General features: G+C 40.9%; 2 protein-coding genes across 3 annotated transcripts; one reads left to right on the forward strand and one right to left on the reverse strand.

Annotated features, from left to right (window-relative positions):
* Positions 1-813: 813 nt before the first annotated feature.
* LOC135517006 (BRCA1-A complex subunit Abraxas 1-like) lies at positions 814-3,347 on the reverse strand. Its single transcript, XM_064941046.1, has 5 exons — positions 3,343-3,347; positions 1,557-1,676; positions 1,355-1,439; positions 1,158-1,232; positions 814-1,025 (listed from the first exon to the last, which is right to left on the reverse strand). The coding sequence occupies exons 1-5, from the start codon at positions 3,345-3,347 to the stop codon at positions 900-902; spliced, it is 411 nt and encodes a 136-aa protein (XP_064797118.1). The 3' UTR covers positions 814-899.
* A 793-nt stretch (positions 3,348-4,140) lies between these two features.
* gpat3 (glycerol-3-phosphate acyltransferase 3) lies at positions 4,141-14,287 on the forward strand. Of its 2 annotated transcripts, none has more exons than XM_064942368.1 (13): positions 4,141-4,274; positions 4,556-4,754; positions 5,263-5,335; positions 11,012-11,306; positions 11,493-11,567; positions 11,751-11,840; positions 11,938-12,031; positions 12,146-12,261; positions 12,504-12,559; positions 12,814-12,899; positions 13,076-13,204; positions 13,412-13,491; positions 13,692-14,287. In XM_064942368.1, exons 2-13 carry the CDS (start codon positions 4,611-4,613, stop codon positions 13,825-13,827), a joined length of 1,374 nt encoding a protein of 457 aa, XP_064798440.1. In that variant the 5' UTR covers positions 4,141-4,274; positions 4,556-4,610; the 3' UTR covers positions 13,828-14,287. The 2 variants fall into 2 exon arrangements, with proteins under 2 accessions (XP_064798440.1, XP_064798441.1); XM_064942369.1 differs by having other exon boundaries at positions 4,142-4,274; positions 4,532-4,754.
* Positions 14,288-15,634: the final 1,347 nt, after the last annotated feature.

Consider the following 15,634-nt stretch of genomic DNA (forward strand, 5'->3'; position numbering starts at 1 on the left):
ATTTTTATGACTGCACTTGAAGAAACATTCAAAGTTCTTAATTTTCTGCATTGACTGACCTTCATGTCAAGGTAATGAACTGTTTCTCTTTGCTTATTTGAGCTGTTCTATTTGGTAAAAGACCAAGTCCATATTATGGCTCTTTTGTATACCATCTCAACAACTGATTGGCTCAAAGGCATTAAGGAAAGAAATTCCACAAATTAACTTAAAGGCACACCTGTTAATTTAAACGCATTCCAGGTGACTACATCATGCAGCTGGTTGAGAGAATGCCAAGAGTGTGCATAGCTCAAGGCAAAGGGTGGCTACTTTGAATAATCTCAAAATATATTTTGATTTAACACTGGTTACATGATTCCATGTGTGTTATTTCATAGTTTTGATGGCTTCACTATTCTACAATGTAGAAAATCTTACAAATAAAACCCTGGAATGAGGTGTCAACTTTTGACTGAAATAATATCACTTTATTTCAAGGACAGTTCTTACATTTAAAATGTTGAAGCAAATTGAAGGCATCCCTAAATATATGTTTTCAGTAATTGAGGGGAATGTCACAGATTTTCCTATACTCCATACACTTTTATGCAAAGTAATAATTTGAGTGGTACATTTTTGTCCTGTTAGACATGTCTAAATTATTTCTGTTTTGATTGGCTGGTATCAAATCGTCCTCAGTCTCTGACCCACTGACTGACAATGAAGACCCCTCAGTCTCCTCCAGCATGTTTTTCCTCCTCTTGGGCGTGTCAGATGATTCCCAAAGGGGACATTTTCTCCAGGACGTCCCTCCACCTCTACCAAGCCTCCCCTTCCTGGCTTTGGGGACTGTATGAGTCAGGATCAAAGGCAGTGTTGTGGTGATGTCTATGCCATGGTCGGTGTTGCAGCAGAACTCAGGCACGTGGAACCCCTGGAAGGTTAGAGCCTGTATTTTGGAGTAGAGCTGCCCCAGGGAACAGTGTCTTAATGGCCTCACAGAGCAGTACATTCTCCTGAGACTGGGCTGGAGTGGAGTCCATCTGCTGAGTTGGGGAACACAAAGTAAGTAAAACATGCTTAACACACACAAGATAAAATAACAAATCAAGAATTGATAAATAGAACAGCAGAAGTTGGTCATAATTTTTCTGCTCTTGTTTCCTCTCACTGACAGTCCTTAGAGACAAAACATCTGCAAGCAGCTCCTCGACCAATCGCTCACTCTCCTCCACTTTCTTACATGCCACCTGAAGAGAAATAAACCAAAATCCCAGGTGACGCCATCATGTTTACCAATGGTTGTACATAGTCATTTGTACGTTTTTACATTTCTGTTTTCATTATCCATTACATTATCCGTTCAACTTACCTTCAGTTTGCCTTGCAAGGAGTTGTTCATTTCATTAATCTCATCCACCTCTTGCAGGGATCCATCCAAGGAGAATAATCTATATCTACACAGCAAAATAGAGAAGTGTAAGACTAGTCATACAGGTACCAGACAAACACACTCAGATTACATTTTTCAAAGTCAATAGTACCCAAGGCCCAGGGGTCAGCAAAGCTAGTACCTGTGTTTCCAAACAGCACGGTTGTAGTTGACTGATGAACAAGATGCAGACAGTTTCCAGTAGTCCTGCTGTTCCAACAAACCCAGGTTGCTGACCCGGACAGGAACGCTGCGGTATTGACTACTTAGACAGTGCAACAGAGTTCAGACCTTAAAAACATACAATCACTCACTAAAGATCCCATGACAAAACACTAACAGTTTCATTAAAAACAGTGTGAAGGATATCACAATGTGAATGTACTGACCTGCAATGTGATCTGTAGACTGCATACTCCCAGTTTGTGAGTGGAGCCTGATGATGTGACCTCACTGGGTGTCAGTAGCAGAAACATCAGCTCCTGATTGGAGACTGCTCTTTTCAGGTTCTCATGGATTACTTGCTCTCTGAAGGTAATTTGTTGATCTGTGTATCTCTGCTGTTTATACCAACCAATCACATTCTCCTGGATAGGAAAGTCAAATAAAGTTGAAGTTGATAGTTGCCCTGGTAGCAGCATAGACAGAGAGCTCCTGTTCATTTGTACATATTTAATTTGCTTTCAGAATCAACATTTTTTTTAATGACAATTACTTTTTATTGTATATCTGGTGGTTTTGAGCCACGGATTTGCACATTGTCTGACAGGTGAACTTTTTTTTTGCTTGACTAGTTAGCTGGCTAATGTTTCTTTAGAAACATTTATTTGGACACGTACAGTGCCTTCGGAAAGTATTCAGACCCCTGGACTTTTCCACATTTTTATGTTACAGCCTTATTCTAAAATTATTATTTTTTAAATTATTGATTATTATTTATTTTAATCTCAGCAATCTACACACAATACCCTATAATGACAAAGTGAAAACAGGCTTAGAAATATTCGCAAATGTATTACAAATAAAAAAAACAGATACAAATTTCCAAAAATGTCAACTTGTTTTTGCGTTGTCATTATGCGGTATTGTGTTTAGATTGAGGGGGAAAAAACAATTATATCAATTTTAGAACAAGGCTGTAGCCTAACAAAATGTGAAAAAGTCAAGGGGTCTGAATACTTTCCGAATGCACTGTACCACCTTTTTTTTATTTCACCTGGCTGCCTGTTCCTGATCATGTGAGGAGTCGCTTGAAGTGTAACAGGAATGGGAGATGGAGGAATAAAGTGCTGAGGCAGAGGCTCATAGTCAGGACGACTGGCTACTATTCTGAACTTTGAGTAGTGAGCATTCTGCCGCCCAAAGCTGCTGAGGCATCACCCAAGTGGATGCCACACTACACAGAGTGGAAGAAGAGAAGTCCAGTGTCTATATGGCGCAGGTTGGTTGGTTCCCTGACTTGCCCTTAACAAGATCATCAGCAGACTCCACCACCAGCATCATCTACCATCTTCTGACCAGTTCCCTACGCTCAGGCATGTAGTAGTACCTCCGTGCGCTCAAGCCATGAATGAACTGACCCTCTACATCTGCAGTGGATGCAACTTTCAAAGACTTGGCAGCAATTGGTTGACTTGACCTGTCATGATTACATTGCTTATTTGTTTTTTTCCCCCTTATGACGCACTTTGAGATTTCTATTATTGAAGTTAGAAGTTGAATACATTATTATTAAATAGTTAAAGGCTGAATAAAAGTGTGCTTTGTTGGCTATCAAACAAGATAGGAAAGAAATGCAAACATCTTGCATAATGGCAAATGTTCTTTTTCTCCCTGGACTCAGTTGAAATATCCTTATTTGTGACAGCAATATTACCAAGGTATCTTATTCCACTTACCTCCTTATAATTTGACAAAAGGTGCCTTACTTCATCCTGGTTCACCTCCCCTATACTATTATAGACGCTTGGGGCGTTTATTGGAAGTGAAATGCTGCTAGCAGAAATGATCAAAATACTGTAGCAATACACACACAGCTGAATCACAATTTTAAGAAACCTTTCATCTTTGCAGTTTACCTATTGAGCTTGCGACAGGATGTTTCTGAAAGTCTGGAACAGAAACTACGGTGAGATAACAGTTCACACTGTAGCCAAGATGACATTGTGATGATTCAAGTGCACAGCTGATGACCCACTTATTGTATGCTCAAACTGTATGTTGTCGATTTGAGAATCAGTGATGTTGCTTCTCGCTTCAGCTTTGCTCTCACTAGGAATAAGACCTTCCTGTAAAATGTAATGAGGCACATGTCTGAGGTGAGTTAAATATAATAAACAACCTGGCGATAACCAGCATCTGAATAAGTGGGATATGTGGTCAGACCTATCTGTTGTGGCGCTAGAAAAAGTTAGCTAACGATATAACGTTAGTTGCCCGTATTTTCTGTAGACGAACCTGATTAATAGGTGCACAGCTAATGTATATTTTTCCAATCATGAATTATAATATGTATCTAGCTAACTACTTACCACATCAGAATCACTGTTAAAGTGGTGAAACATTAATGAACCAAGAACAAATCCGGAGATGCGAACAGAGGAGTTTGAGTCCGCCATGCCTCCCGTTGTCAAGGAAGGCTGCGTAAAAACAGCGCCTATCCTCTGCAATGGCATGCACTCTTGCTGCGCAGCTGAATGTGCACGAAAGGTCAACTTCTTTCAAGAAACTCGCCAGTGGGGGAGGGGTTTTATTTGTACTACAGAACTTTGCGTACAGTCCTGTGTCTGACTATACTAGCTACCGTTTCAGGGAGGTACAGAATGGAAAACTCTCTAAGACAACGTAGAGGTCTTCCAAGGTTTGCTATTACTCTTGATATATTTTGAAACGTTTCATGTTCTGCAGTCCAACTCGGATATGGTAGGCTCAGTAGCGTAGTAAACTATTTCAAGTGGTTCTTTCTCGGCTTGGCTGTAACTAGGCGGTGTTGATATCCTGTTTCAAAACCATGGATACATAGGGCCAAGTTATACTTTTTTGAAAATGGGCCGACAAAACGTATGCAGTCAATGTATTCTCCTGTCTACAACCAGAATGCTTATTTGAAGTGAGTAGCTATTTGTTGTGTCTGTTCTGCAGGTAACTTGACCCCAATGTGCCATACCAGTGGATGACAGATCTGTGTGAGTGAGGGATGGAGGACCTGTGGAGTATAGCGGTTGTGTTGCTGCAGGTGTGGTTCTCCGTGATGATAGGGTTCATCATGATACCTGCCATGTTTGGCCTCTCCCTGGGGGTCACTTCTGTCTACATTCAGATCCTGGTCAAAATACTGGAGGTAACTGTACGAAAACCCGACGAAAAAGTATGAAAACATGTATGCGCCCACCAATGGAAATGGTTCTGGATAAGAGCGTCTGCTTAATGACTAAAATGTAAACTGTGCTGTAAATTCTGGAAGAGCTCAAATTCTGGATATCCAGAACAGCTCACAGTGTATTATTTTATTCTAAATCATTTTCATCAAGCATAACCGTGAATAGCATGTAATGGCGAAATATGTGATTTTGTTCAGGTAAAGGAATATTATTTGTTGGAAAACAAGATGATTTATGAAAACCAAAATAATTTTTGTCAATCTATTAATCTGATCAAATTCAGGCTACTGTAGGCTATATTCTCTATTATTGTGTAGGATTGTATTCATGTTGCTCCCTGGCCCTTTAGAGCAGACAGACATAGTTAATGTGCAAAGTGGGGCACGCAAGGGCAGTTAGGCAATTAAAAGGCAATATGTAGAAAGCATTGTGTGAGAGGTCAACTGAAAATAACTGTTCTCTGGGCAGTGGGCCACCCTGCGGATCGAGAGAGGACACAGGGAACGATCTACACTGCCAGTGCCTGCTCCTCTACCCTTTGGTGAGTGACTTTACACTCATTACCCATTCATGAGTTCATGCTGAGGTTTGGACTGGTCTGGAGAAGAGTATGTGAGTGGAGCTGGAGCAGAACATGCCCAATTTGACTGGAGCGCGGAGCGAGATTCCCAAAGGCTGGAGCGTCGGCCTTTTCGGCCGCTCCAATTTCACTCCAGTAGCGCTCACTTCACGAGCTCGGGGCGTGCTCTGCCCAGCATGCATTTGTAGTCTACTTGTGTGTTCCTATAGCCCCTTGCTTTACCTACTGTCATGGAGTTCGCTAAAGAAACTGATAAAACACACAGGTGCAAAATCAAGGTGACTTACAAAGATGAGGACCAAGATCAAGAGTGGGAGTGCGGTGATGTAGTGTCCACAACTAAAGAATCACTGTGGAATCTGAAAAGACACATATCCCGATAGCATGATGGGGTACTTACTATGTGCACATGCTAAAAGAAAGGAACAAGGTGGGTAGCTAACTAAGTGTGTCATTGTAGCAAGAAAATTATAAACAAACAAATCTGATATCTTCAAAGTTTAGTTCATTTTTGTTTAATTATTTATACTATAGACCATATTTGATTTTGGCCCAATAGGCCTGGCATATTCCCACCTTCAAGGAGCTTTCCGTTTTGATTGTGTTATTTTGCCCCAAAAAACTTTAGGCCTACCTATAGGGGAAGAAAAACCGAAGGGTGTTTAGCATCCCCAGTGGCTCTGCAAGCGAGGAGAGGGTATTCTCTGCTGTTGGCCTGCTATCCAGGCACCATTTCATGAGCCTGAAGCCACAGACTCTGGCCAAACTCAAATTCAAAGGCACTCACTGAACCTTATAAAGCATTTTTCGTTTAATTTCTATATAATTCTAAGTAAGTTACAGCCTATATGCGCAATTTATTGACGGATGATATAATGATTCAATACAATGACATTTTGTTGAAATGCTGAGCGTTTATGTCCCTACCAGCCTTGGGCCGCACTCGCAAATGCCTCACAATGTATTTCTTTGTAGGCTATAGCCTTGAAATAATTGAAATAATATAGCCCAAATAATTGATTTTCATTGCTTCTTAGGCTCCCTGTCTGGCTCCTGACCTATTTAGTGTTTATATGCTGTTTAGCAAAACATATAACCTATTTGAAATGATGAGCGCTTCTTACATTCACCTTTTCATGTTTATGAAAATACTTTTGGTTTTGGTTTCAATACTTGAAAACCAAAAGGTAGGTCCAGGTTGTCACAAAAAGTGGACGGGGTTGGTTAAATTGTGATTTTAATGAATGGAGCTAATTCGGAACAGCAGTTTTTTCCCCTGTGAGAGCAGAGCTCTGAAGTAGTTGGAAAGGATGCACTGCGCCAGAGTGGTGAGACCCTGTCTGTGTAACTTATTGTGGATGGCTATAAAACTGTCATCTTTATGTTCTTCGTTAACTTTTGCGCAAATTAATTATTTTCTATGTTTTCTTCGCTATGCTGAATGTCACCATTTGAATCAATACCTTTTGGTCGGTATTTGCCCCTAACTGAAATGTGAATAACCCTGTAGTAATGATTAATTACACAGGTATAATGCTATTATACAGTTGAAGTCGGAAGGTTAGGAAGAGGGAACGCAACACCCTGCTACAACTCAACTCCCCGTGGCGTGAAAGAGGTATGGGACTGTAGGTGCGAGTAAGGATGACAAAAGGCAGAGAATTACCGTTTACAGGGAATTTATTCTGTCACACGGTCATTTTGGGGAAAAGGGGCTGGAAGGAACCAAAGCAAAGAAAGTAAACATCAAAGCCCCATCTCCTACCTTACCTGCCTACCCACTACTTACCTAACTAGCACCACCTGGTGCACTAACCAAAATACAGGGAGTGGTCTGCCCAGGTCTTACCTAGTGTGCATAGACAGTATATACTATGGGTATATGTATATACTACGGGTATATACTACGGGTATATGTATGCCCGCGGGCCTCTTGCCTAAGCACTCCCAGGGTGTGACTCCAACACTTAGGTTGGAGTCACTAAAACTATTTTTTTCAAACACTCCACAAATGTCTTGTTAACAAACTACAGTTTTGGCAAGTCAGTTAGGACATCTACTTTGTACATGACACAAGTAATTTTCCCAACAATTATTTACAGACAGATTATTTCACTTAGAATTAACTGTATCACAATTCCAGTGGCTCGGAAGTTTACATACTCTAAATTGACTGTGCCTTTAAACAGCTTGGAAAATTCCAGAAAATTATGTCATGGCTTTAGAAGCTTCTAATAGGCTAATTGACATCATTTGAGTCATTTGGAGGTGTACCTGTGGATGTATTTCAAGGCCTACCTTCAAACTCAGTACCTCTTTGCTTGACATCATGGGAAAATCAAAAGAAATCAGCCAAGACCTCAGAAAAAATAATTGTAGACCTCCACAAGTCTGATTCATTCACGCCTGAAGGTAACACGTTCATCTGTACAAACAATAGTACGTAAGTATAAACACCATGGGACCACACAGCCGTCATACCGCTCAGGAAGGAGACGCGTTCTGTCTCCTAGAGATGAACGTACTTTGGCGCGAAACAGGTACAAAAGTATTTATATCCACAGTAAAACAGTTCCTATATCGACATAACCTGAAAGGCCGCTCAGCAAGGAAGAAGACCCTGCTCCAAAACCACCATTAAAAAAGCCAGACTATGATTTGCAAATGCACATGGGGACAAAGATCATACTTGCTGGAGAAATGTCCTCTGGTCTGATGAAATAAAAATAGAACTGTTTGGCCATAATGACCATTGTTATGTGAGGAGGAAAATTGGGAGGCTTGCAAGCCGAAGAATACCATCCCAACCGTGAAGCATGGGGGTGGCAGCATCATGTTGTGGGGGTTTCTGCAGGAGGGATTGGTACACTTCGCAAAATAGATGGCATCATGAGGATGGAAAATTATGTGGATATATTGAAGCAACATCTCAAGACATCAGTCAGGAAGTTAAAGCTTGGTCACAAATGGGTCTTCCAAATGGACAATGACCCCAGGCATACTTCCAAAGTTGTGACAAAACTTCTGACCCACTGGGAATGTGATGAAAGAAATAAAAGCTGAAATAAATAATTCTCTCTACTATTATTCTGACATTTCACATTCTTAAAATAAAGTGGTGATCCTAACTGACCTAAGACAGGGGATTTTTACTAGGATTAAATGTCAGAAATAGTGAAAAACTGAGTTGAAATGTAGTTGGCTGAGGTGTATGTAAACTTCCGACTTCAACTATACATCCAGTAAGTTGAATTCTGTTGGTTTGTAGCAGAGCAATCACTTTTTGACAGCACCCCTGATTTGAACAAAACTTTCCATACATACTTGCCCATTGTATAAGTGCTCAGAAAGTGTCTTGTTGGAGCTGAATGCCAAAACCTTCAAGAGATATGCCGATTGGTGCTCAAAGTTGAACCACACCTGCAGCCAATTTATGCTTGATGCAAAAATGTGGTTGGAGGCTCCATATAGAGAGTGTTACACAATTGTGAAGGCGGGAGGTCCTGTATAAACTCAAACTCGCTTCCTTGACAACTTCCATCTCATCAGCTCTACTCAACAGATCTGCGCTGCCCCGCGAAGCGCAAGAGGTATGAATCCCCTCACAGTAAATGCTACACGGCCAATGCAGACGACAGATTGACCATGATTGGCCTTTAACATCTCTGATGATGGGTTTACAGTGCATTCAGAGAGTATTCAGACCCCATGACTTTTTCCAAATTTTGTTAAGTTACAGCCTTATTCTAAAATGGATTGAATTACTTTTTCCCCCTTATCAATCTACAAACAATACCCCATAATTTCAAAGCGAAAACAGTTTTTTTTACATAAGTGTTCAGACCGTTTTCTATGAGATTTGAAATTGAGCTCCGGTGCATCCTGTTTCCATTGATCATCCTTGATGTTTCTACAACTTGATTGGAGTCCGCTTTTTGACCAAGAAGGAGAGGGATGGAGTGCTGCGTCGGATGACCTGGCCTCCACAATCACCCAACCTCAACCCAATTGAGATGGTTTTGGATTAGTTGGACTGCAGAGAGAAGGAAAAGCAGCCAACAAGTTCTCAGCATATGTGGGAACTCCTTCAAGTCTTATGGAAAAGCATTCCAGGTGAAGCTGGTTGAGAGAATGCCAAGAGTGTGCAAAGCTTTCAACTGATTGGCTCAAACGCTTTTAAGAAAGAAATTCCACAAAGTAACATAAAGGCAAGGTTTTAATTTAAAAGCATTCTAGGTGACTACCTCATGCAGCTGATTGAGAGAATGCCAAGAGTGCGCAAAGCTGTCATCAAGGCAAAGGGTGGCTACTTTGAAGAATATAAAATATGTTTTGATTTGTTTAACACTTTTTTGCTTACTGCATGATTCCATGTGTGTTATTTCATAGTTTTGATGTCTTCACTATTATTCTACATGTAGAAAATAGTAAAACAAATTAGTGGGTGTGTCTAAACTTTTGACTGGTACTGTATATGGACATGAATATAAAACATTTATACTATGAATACATTTTTAATTATTCAAGTATAAATGACCAAAGTTGCGATTAGATATGAGGGATTGGATTCAGCTCGGTCTGGAAGGAGTATACCCTGCATATGTGACTGTGTGTCAGTGTAGGGGCTTGTGATTGGTCAACTCAGCTCCTGTGGCTCATGTGTGGGTGTAGATTGGAGCAGCCCTGTCCCACTCCGATGATGCAATTGCGGATTGCGTAACTTCAGGCAGAAAACTCACTCTCTCTGTGTAGCCTAACCTTCGACCCATATGCTGTGAAATACTGTGTGCCACCGTCATCTGCTTTTTCTGGAAATAAACATTTGAAAGATGTCACTTCACCATCCTCTGCAAACTTTATGATACCAATTGCCCTATATTGTGTTAAATACTTGTACTTAATGGACATGTATATCACATGCTATTTTATAACCGCATTGAAGATTCCAATAGATCGGTTTTGTGTCAGGCTTTATACTGGGGACTTTTTGTGGTGTCTATAAATTATTTATCTCGAATTCCAATGTCGTTGAATTAACACTCAGCCATCTGTTGGTCACAAACATTGGTATTGTAAATCAGATGTGACAGGAAACTTCAAAAAGTACAGAGGTCTTTTATTTGTATTTTGTATGAAACACAGGAAGGACAAGTCACCACCGTGATGTTGTGCAATAAGATTTAGCAAATCGTTTAGCAAAGATTACAAAATCCACCATGTTTGCTCCTGTCGTCTATAACTCAATGTCTGTGAACAAAATAATTAAGCTTGTATTACTGTATAATCATGGCACAAGGGAAGTGTTTTACTGAAGCTGGGCAAAATACAGTGCGGCTGTGTCTGAAGAAAAGGAATGGGAGCTCTCTACTCTGTGCTCTCAGTGGTACCTGGTACTGAGAGGCCTCGTACTGATCGGCTATGCCACAACAGTCCTCCATTCCTCATCAGCTTTACCCTCTCTGGGATATCATAGATAGTTAGGTACTACAATCAGTAGGTACACTTATACTATCCATGCCCTTCCTTACACCTCTCTATTTTATGTCCTAAATCGCTAAGTATGGACTAAACCCACAGGTATAAGGTACTGTAAACGCCTCAGTTAATAATCTCTGTTGTCTCCTCTTCTTTGGCCAGGACTCATCCAGAGGGAGGGGGGCTCCATGGAACAGGAGATGGGGGAGCTGCGTCGGTATCGTACCCAGTCCATATCGAGGGGGGAGTTTGCGCTGAGCGACTCGTTCTACTTCTACATAAAGGGCCTGGAGAGCATCGTGGACGACCAGGTGACTCAGCGCTTCTCCTCTGAGGAGCTGGTCTCTTGGAACCTCCTGACCCGCACCAACCACAACTTCCACTACATCAGCCTGCGACTCACCATCATCTGGGGACTGGGCGTGATCATACGTTACTGTGTCCTTTTCCCTCTCAGGTGGGTCTGACCTGCCCTTCTTGACCTCTTGACCTCGTCCTGCCAGTGTCCTACCCATTTCAGTTCAGCTCAATTCAGTTTATGTCAACCGATCATGTACTCAATATGATGTGATCCATAGTAGAATGGTATACGTTTACATTTCTATAGACTCTTTTTCAACATGTAATCCCTTCTTCCGTTTAGGATAACCCTGGCAATCATTGGGTTGACCTGGCTGGTGATTGGGACAACCTTGGTGGGATTTCTACCTAACAAGAGGTAACTACGATGTGGTACGCTACTGAGTTTTTAAGGGAACGTTGTAGAACTTTCATAAATTGTGGTGATAGGAAGATTGAATGCTCCTATATCTCAACGAGCCGGCTAGCTCGAGAGTGGGTATATTGCTCGAGAAAATGGAATATCCTTTGGCTGTTACCGTACATTGCTCCTGTGTTCTAGATTGAAGAACTGGCTCAGTGAATTAGTCCATCTGATGTGCTACAGGATCTGTGCCAGAGGTCTCTCTGCCACCATTCAATACCACAACAAGTTAGTATCCAGACAAACTACTTAGAAATACATTTAGGAAGTAATGTTAGTATCAACATTTTTCGATGTCAATGAAATAAATGCTTATTTTTGACAGAGAGAATAAACCACAAAAAGGAGGAATATGCGTAGCAAACCACACCTCACCTATTGACATTGTCATTTTGGCCAATGATGGATGCTACGCTATGGTGGGTAACATAAACATTGGTCAACATATCACTGATATTTGATATCTCATCCATCACTTTTGGTTCTTAGCAGGCTAGAGTTGTCATGCTCTCTGTGTCTGGTATTATTCCCAGGTGGGTCAAAGTCACGGTGGGCTGATGGGGGTCATCCAGAGGTCAATGGTGAGGTCCTGCCCCCACGTCTGGTTCGAGAGGTCGGAGATGAGAGACCGAAATGCTGTTACCAGTAGGTGAGACAGCAAGTAAATGGGAAAAGACAGCAGGATATGTCTTTTTCATCTAAACATTTACTCAGTTTCTTCTGAAAAGTAAATGAATCGCATGCCGATGTTGATGGTGCATATATTGATTGTATGACGATATACAGTACATTGCCATTACAGCCACTCAATCATCCTATCTGCTATATATTGTTTTCATCATGATTAGTGTTGTCCTGGTTATTGATCTGCCCCCATCCATCCTCTCCCAGATTGAGGGCTCATGTTGCAGCTAAAACCAATCTACCCATCTTGATCTTCCCTGAGGGTAAGTCTCTATACTTGGACTGTCAGGTCTTTCCTCTGCTGCAGTCTGGAGAGAAGTTGTGATTGGGGTCAATTCCATTTCAATTCAGTCAATGCACGAGGTCAACTCAAATTCCAATTTTCCTCATTATTACTTTTCGATAAGGGATTGCAGTTTACTTCCTGAATTGACTGAGTTGAATTGAAGTAGAGCCTAACACCACTGGACACTGTGGTTGTGGTGGTCTCGTGACTATTTCTGTTCCCTCTTACAAGGAACCTGCATCAACAACACATCGGTCATGATGTTCAAGAAGGGAAGCTTTGAGATTGGAGGGACTATATACCCAGTTGCAATCAAGGTACTGGCTGCAATCTGAATGTCTGAAATCCCCATCAAGCAGCATGTCGCTGAACACTTATTATATGAATACATCATCAAGTTGACACCATATTGGCCTTGTTACGTGTTGACTTTTTCTCAGCCTTTTGATTTTATAATTGTTCAAATCTCCTCCTTTCTGTCCTTCCCTGTTAGTATGACCCTCGTTTTGGAGATGCCTTCTGGAACAGTGCCAAGTACAACATGGTGAACTACCTGCTGAGAATGATGACCAGCTGGGCCATCGTGGTCAACGTGTGGTACCTGCCCCCCATGACCAGGCGGGTAGGTTGTCACACTGTGTATGCTGTATTACTGCCAGCTACTCCCTCCCATGACCAACAGATTGGACTTGGATGTAGTGTTTTCTTCACAAACCCTTACAGAGTGCACACACCTCCTACCCCCATGGCCATAGACATACATAAGACCCCTCAAAGACCTCTCTATATGTTTATTAATCATATCCCTCTTCATTGCCATTTTGGACAGGAAGGGGAAGATGCTGCTCAGTTTGCCAACAGAGTGAAGTCTGCTATCGCACATCAGGGAGGGCTATTGGACATGGCGTGGTAAGGAAACGTTCCGTAAACGTGCTTGAATCTCACTAAAGATCCTTCTAAAACATGCCATTCTATCGTAATAGAGTCCTGGAATCAGAAGAAAATGTGCTGTGAACCACATTATTCCACAATAATGGGTTGTAAGGTTATTGTCAGCCGTGTTAGATGACCTTCAGATGACCTTCAGTCTCCTCTGTGTCTCTCTACAGGGATGGGAGTTTGAAGAGAGCCAAGGTGAAAGAGGAGTTTAAAGAGCAGCAACAGAAGATGTACAGCAGTATGGTTATGGGGAAGAAAGGTAGAAACTACCAAGAGCCTCACACAGAGACCACCAGGAGACAGTGACTCTGGAGTTAACACTGTGGACAAAGTATTTTACACACTACAATGCATATGGACTGGATTTATTCCAAAACAAAGGCATTTGTTTTATATTCATCATAGTTGTGTGGTGAATAGAGTTTAGATTGATATCTGAATCTGATACACAACACGTATCAACTTTTAATGCATGAAATGCCTTATTTTAAAGACTGCGCAATTACATATTTTATAGAGTCATAAACATTTCAAACTTCACTGCAAGTAGTACTATGGTATAAAATCATCTCTAATGTTACAGTAATGCTACGTTTTCTGATTGCCATCTAACTAAACTCACCTTAATCGAAGAATGTGTTTACATTGACTCAGAGTTTGTACTAGTATTAATATTGCTTTGTACAGTTTGTGCCTCTTATGTTACATTATGCTCCGCACAATGCAACCCCATATAAACAATATATACATTCATGTTTTGGAGGTGCTTTGATCAAAGTCTGATTTATTTATTTTAAGACTGGACTTATTGTTGCTTTACTTAAAATCTTAAATGTTATGAAATCTACATTTTGGCCCAGCCCTGAAAACCACTTCCCATGGCCTAACCCTTAAGCATTTGTGTATATCTGAAAAGATTAGATGTATAGGTATAAGGAAACGCCTATAGAGGCTAATTAGAGGTTGTGTCTGTCTGGAGCTAGTTGTACAATTCAGCGTGTAATGTCGTATATAAAACACTAGGAGTCAGGTTTTTCAAACAAATAACAATCACGTCACCAACTCTTACTCTGTCCATGATCGGAAGAATCCACTCACACAAAAATATCTCACTACCTTTACTCTATATCAACAGCTCATTTACAATCCAAAGTTTGAATTTAAAAAAAGAAATGCTGCTGCTATTAAGTTGAATAGTATGGGGTGTGGGAATCATGTTAGATCACGGCTGATTAAAACTGTATTTGGTGTACCATACAGCTTTGTTTTAAGATTTACACTCCAAAAACTCATACAAAACACAAATCGCCAGAAACAAATATTTAATTTCATTTTAAAAAATTATACAAATGTTGTAAAATGTTCATATTAATGAAAATGATTACTCAATAAGCTGAGGTCTTGGTGTGTAAAAATACGACATTCCGGTTCTGTTACTTTGTGAAAGGAAGATGGGAGTGATTGTTAACTGTGTGGTAATATAACAGGCTTATTTGACTAAGATCCTGTATACGTCTAACAATAGAACAACTATCATCTAACCAAGGTCATCCTTTTGGGACAAGGACGTACTCTTGATCCCAAATCAAATGGCTGCAGAGATAAGCGTGGGTAAGACATGTTTACTGTGACGGTGCTTTAATAAAGAAAGCAGAGACTGTGAAATAGCATTGAGTTATTCTTCCGCACACAGTGAGCTGGAGCCAGCTTAAATTTCACAGCCTCTCCTCGGTCGCAGACCCACACCGAGACCATCTCCCAGCCCGGCTCAAGCACCCGGCTATAATAACAATCCCGCAACTTAAATTGCTTGAACAGAAATGTTTGTTCTCTTCTAACAGGATTGTGAATTATTAATCGGATCTAAAGCCGATTTTATAACCCGATTGTTGAGGTGGGACTCTTGGCGAGCGATGCTCCACCACACCATTTACTGTGATGTATGTGTCTGCACATCTTTATATCCAATTTAATGTGATTCAGATAGATTTCAAAGGGACATCATAAAAGGTATGGGAGTGACCCTTGCGGGGCCTGTATGACTGGAGACTCCATACAACTGCCCGGTATGTCTCAATATGTTGATTCGATTTTCTCCATTTCACTTTTACTC

This window comes from Oncorhynchus masou, chromosome 28 (assembly GCF_036934945.1).
Source record: "Oncorhynchus masou masou isolate Uvic2021 chromosome 28, UVic_Omas_1.1, whole genome shotgun sequence".
Classification (NCBI taxonomy): domain Eukaryota; kingdom Metazoa; phylum Chordata; class Actinopteri; order Salmoniformes; family Salmonidae; genus Oncorhynchus; species Oncorhynchus masou.

Bases quoted from the DNA above. Each gene is read 5' to 3' on its own strand.
- LOC135517006 (XM_064941046.1), bottom strand. The intron at 1,440-1,556 runs GTACTAGCTTTG...TTTGCTGTGTAG, and splicing joins CGTGCTGTTTGGAAACACAG to ATATAGATTATTCTCCTTGG. The intron at 1,233-1,354 runs GTAAGTTGAACG...ATTTCTCTTCAG, and splicing joins CCTTGCAAGGCAAACTGAAG to GTGGCATGTAAGAAAGTGGA.
- gpat3 (XM_064942368.1), top strand. From the start codon at position 4,611: ATGGAGGACCTGTGGAGTATAGCGGTTGTGTTGCTGCAGGTGTGGTTC. The intron at 11,841-11,937 runs GTTAGTATCCAG...TATTTTTGACAG, and splicing joins ACCATTCAATACCACAACAA to AGAGAATAAACCACAAAAAG. The intron at 12,560-12,813 runs GTAAGTCTCTAT...CCCTCTTACAAG, and splicing joins CATCTTGATCTTCCCTGAGG to GAACCTGCATCAACAACACA.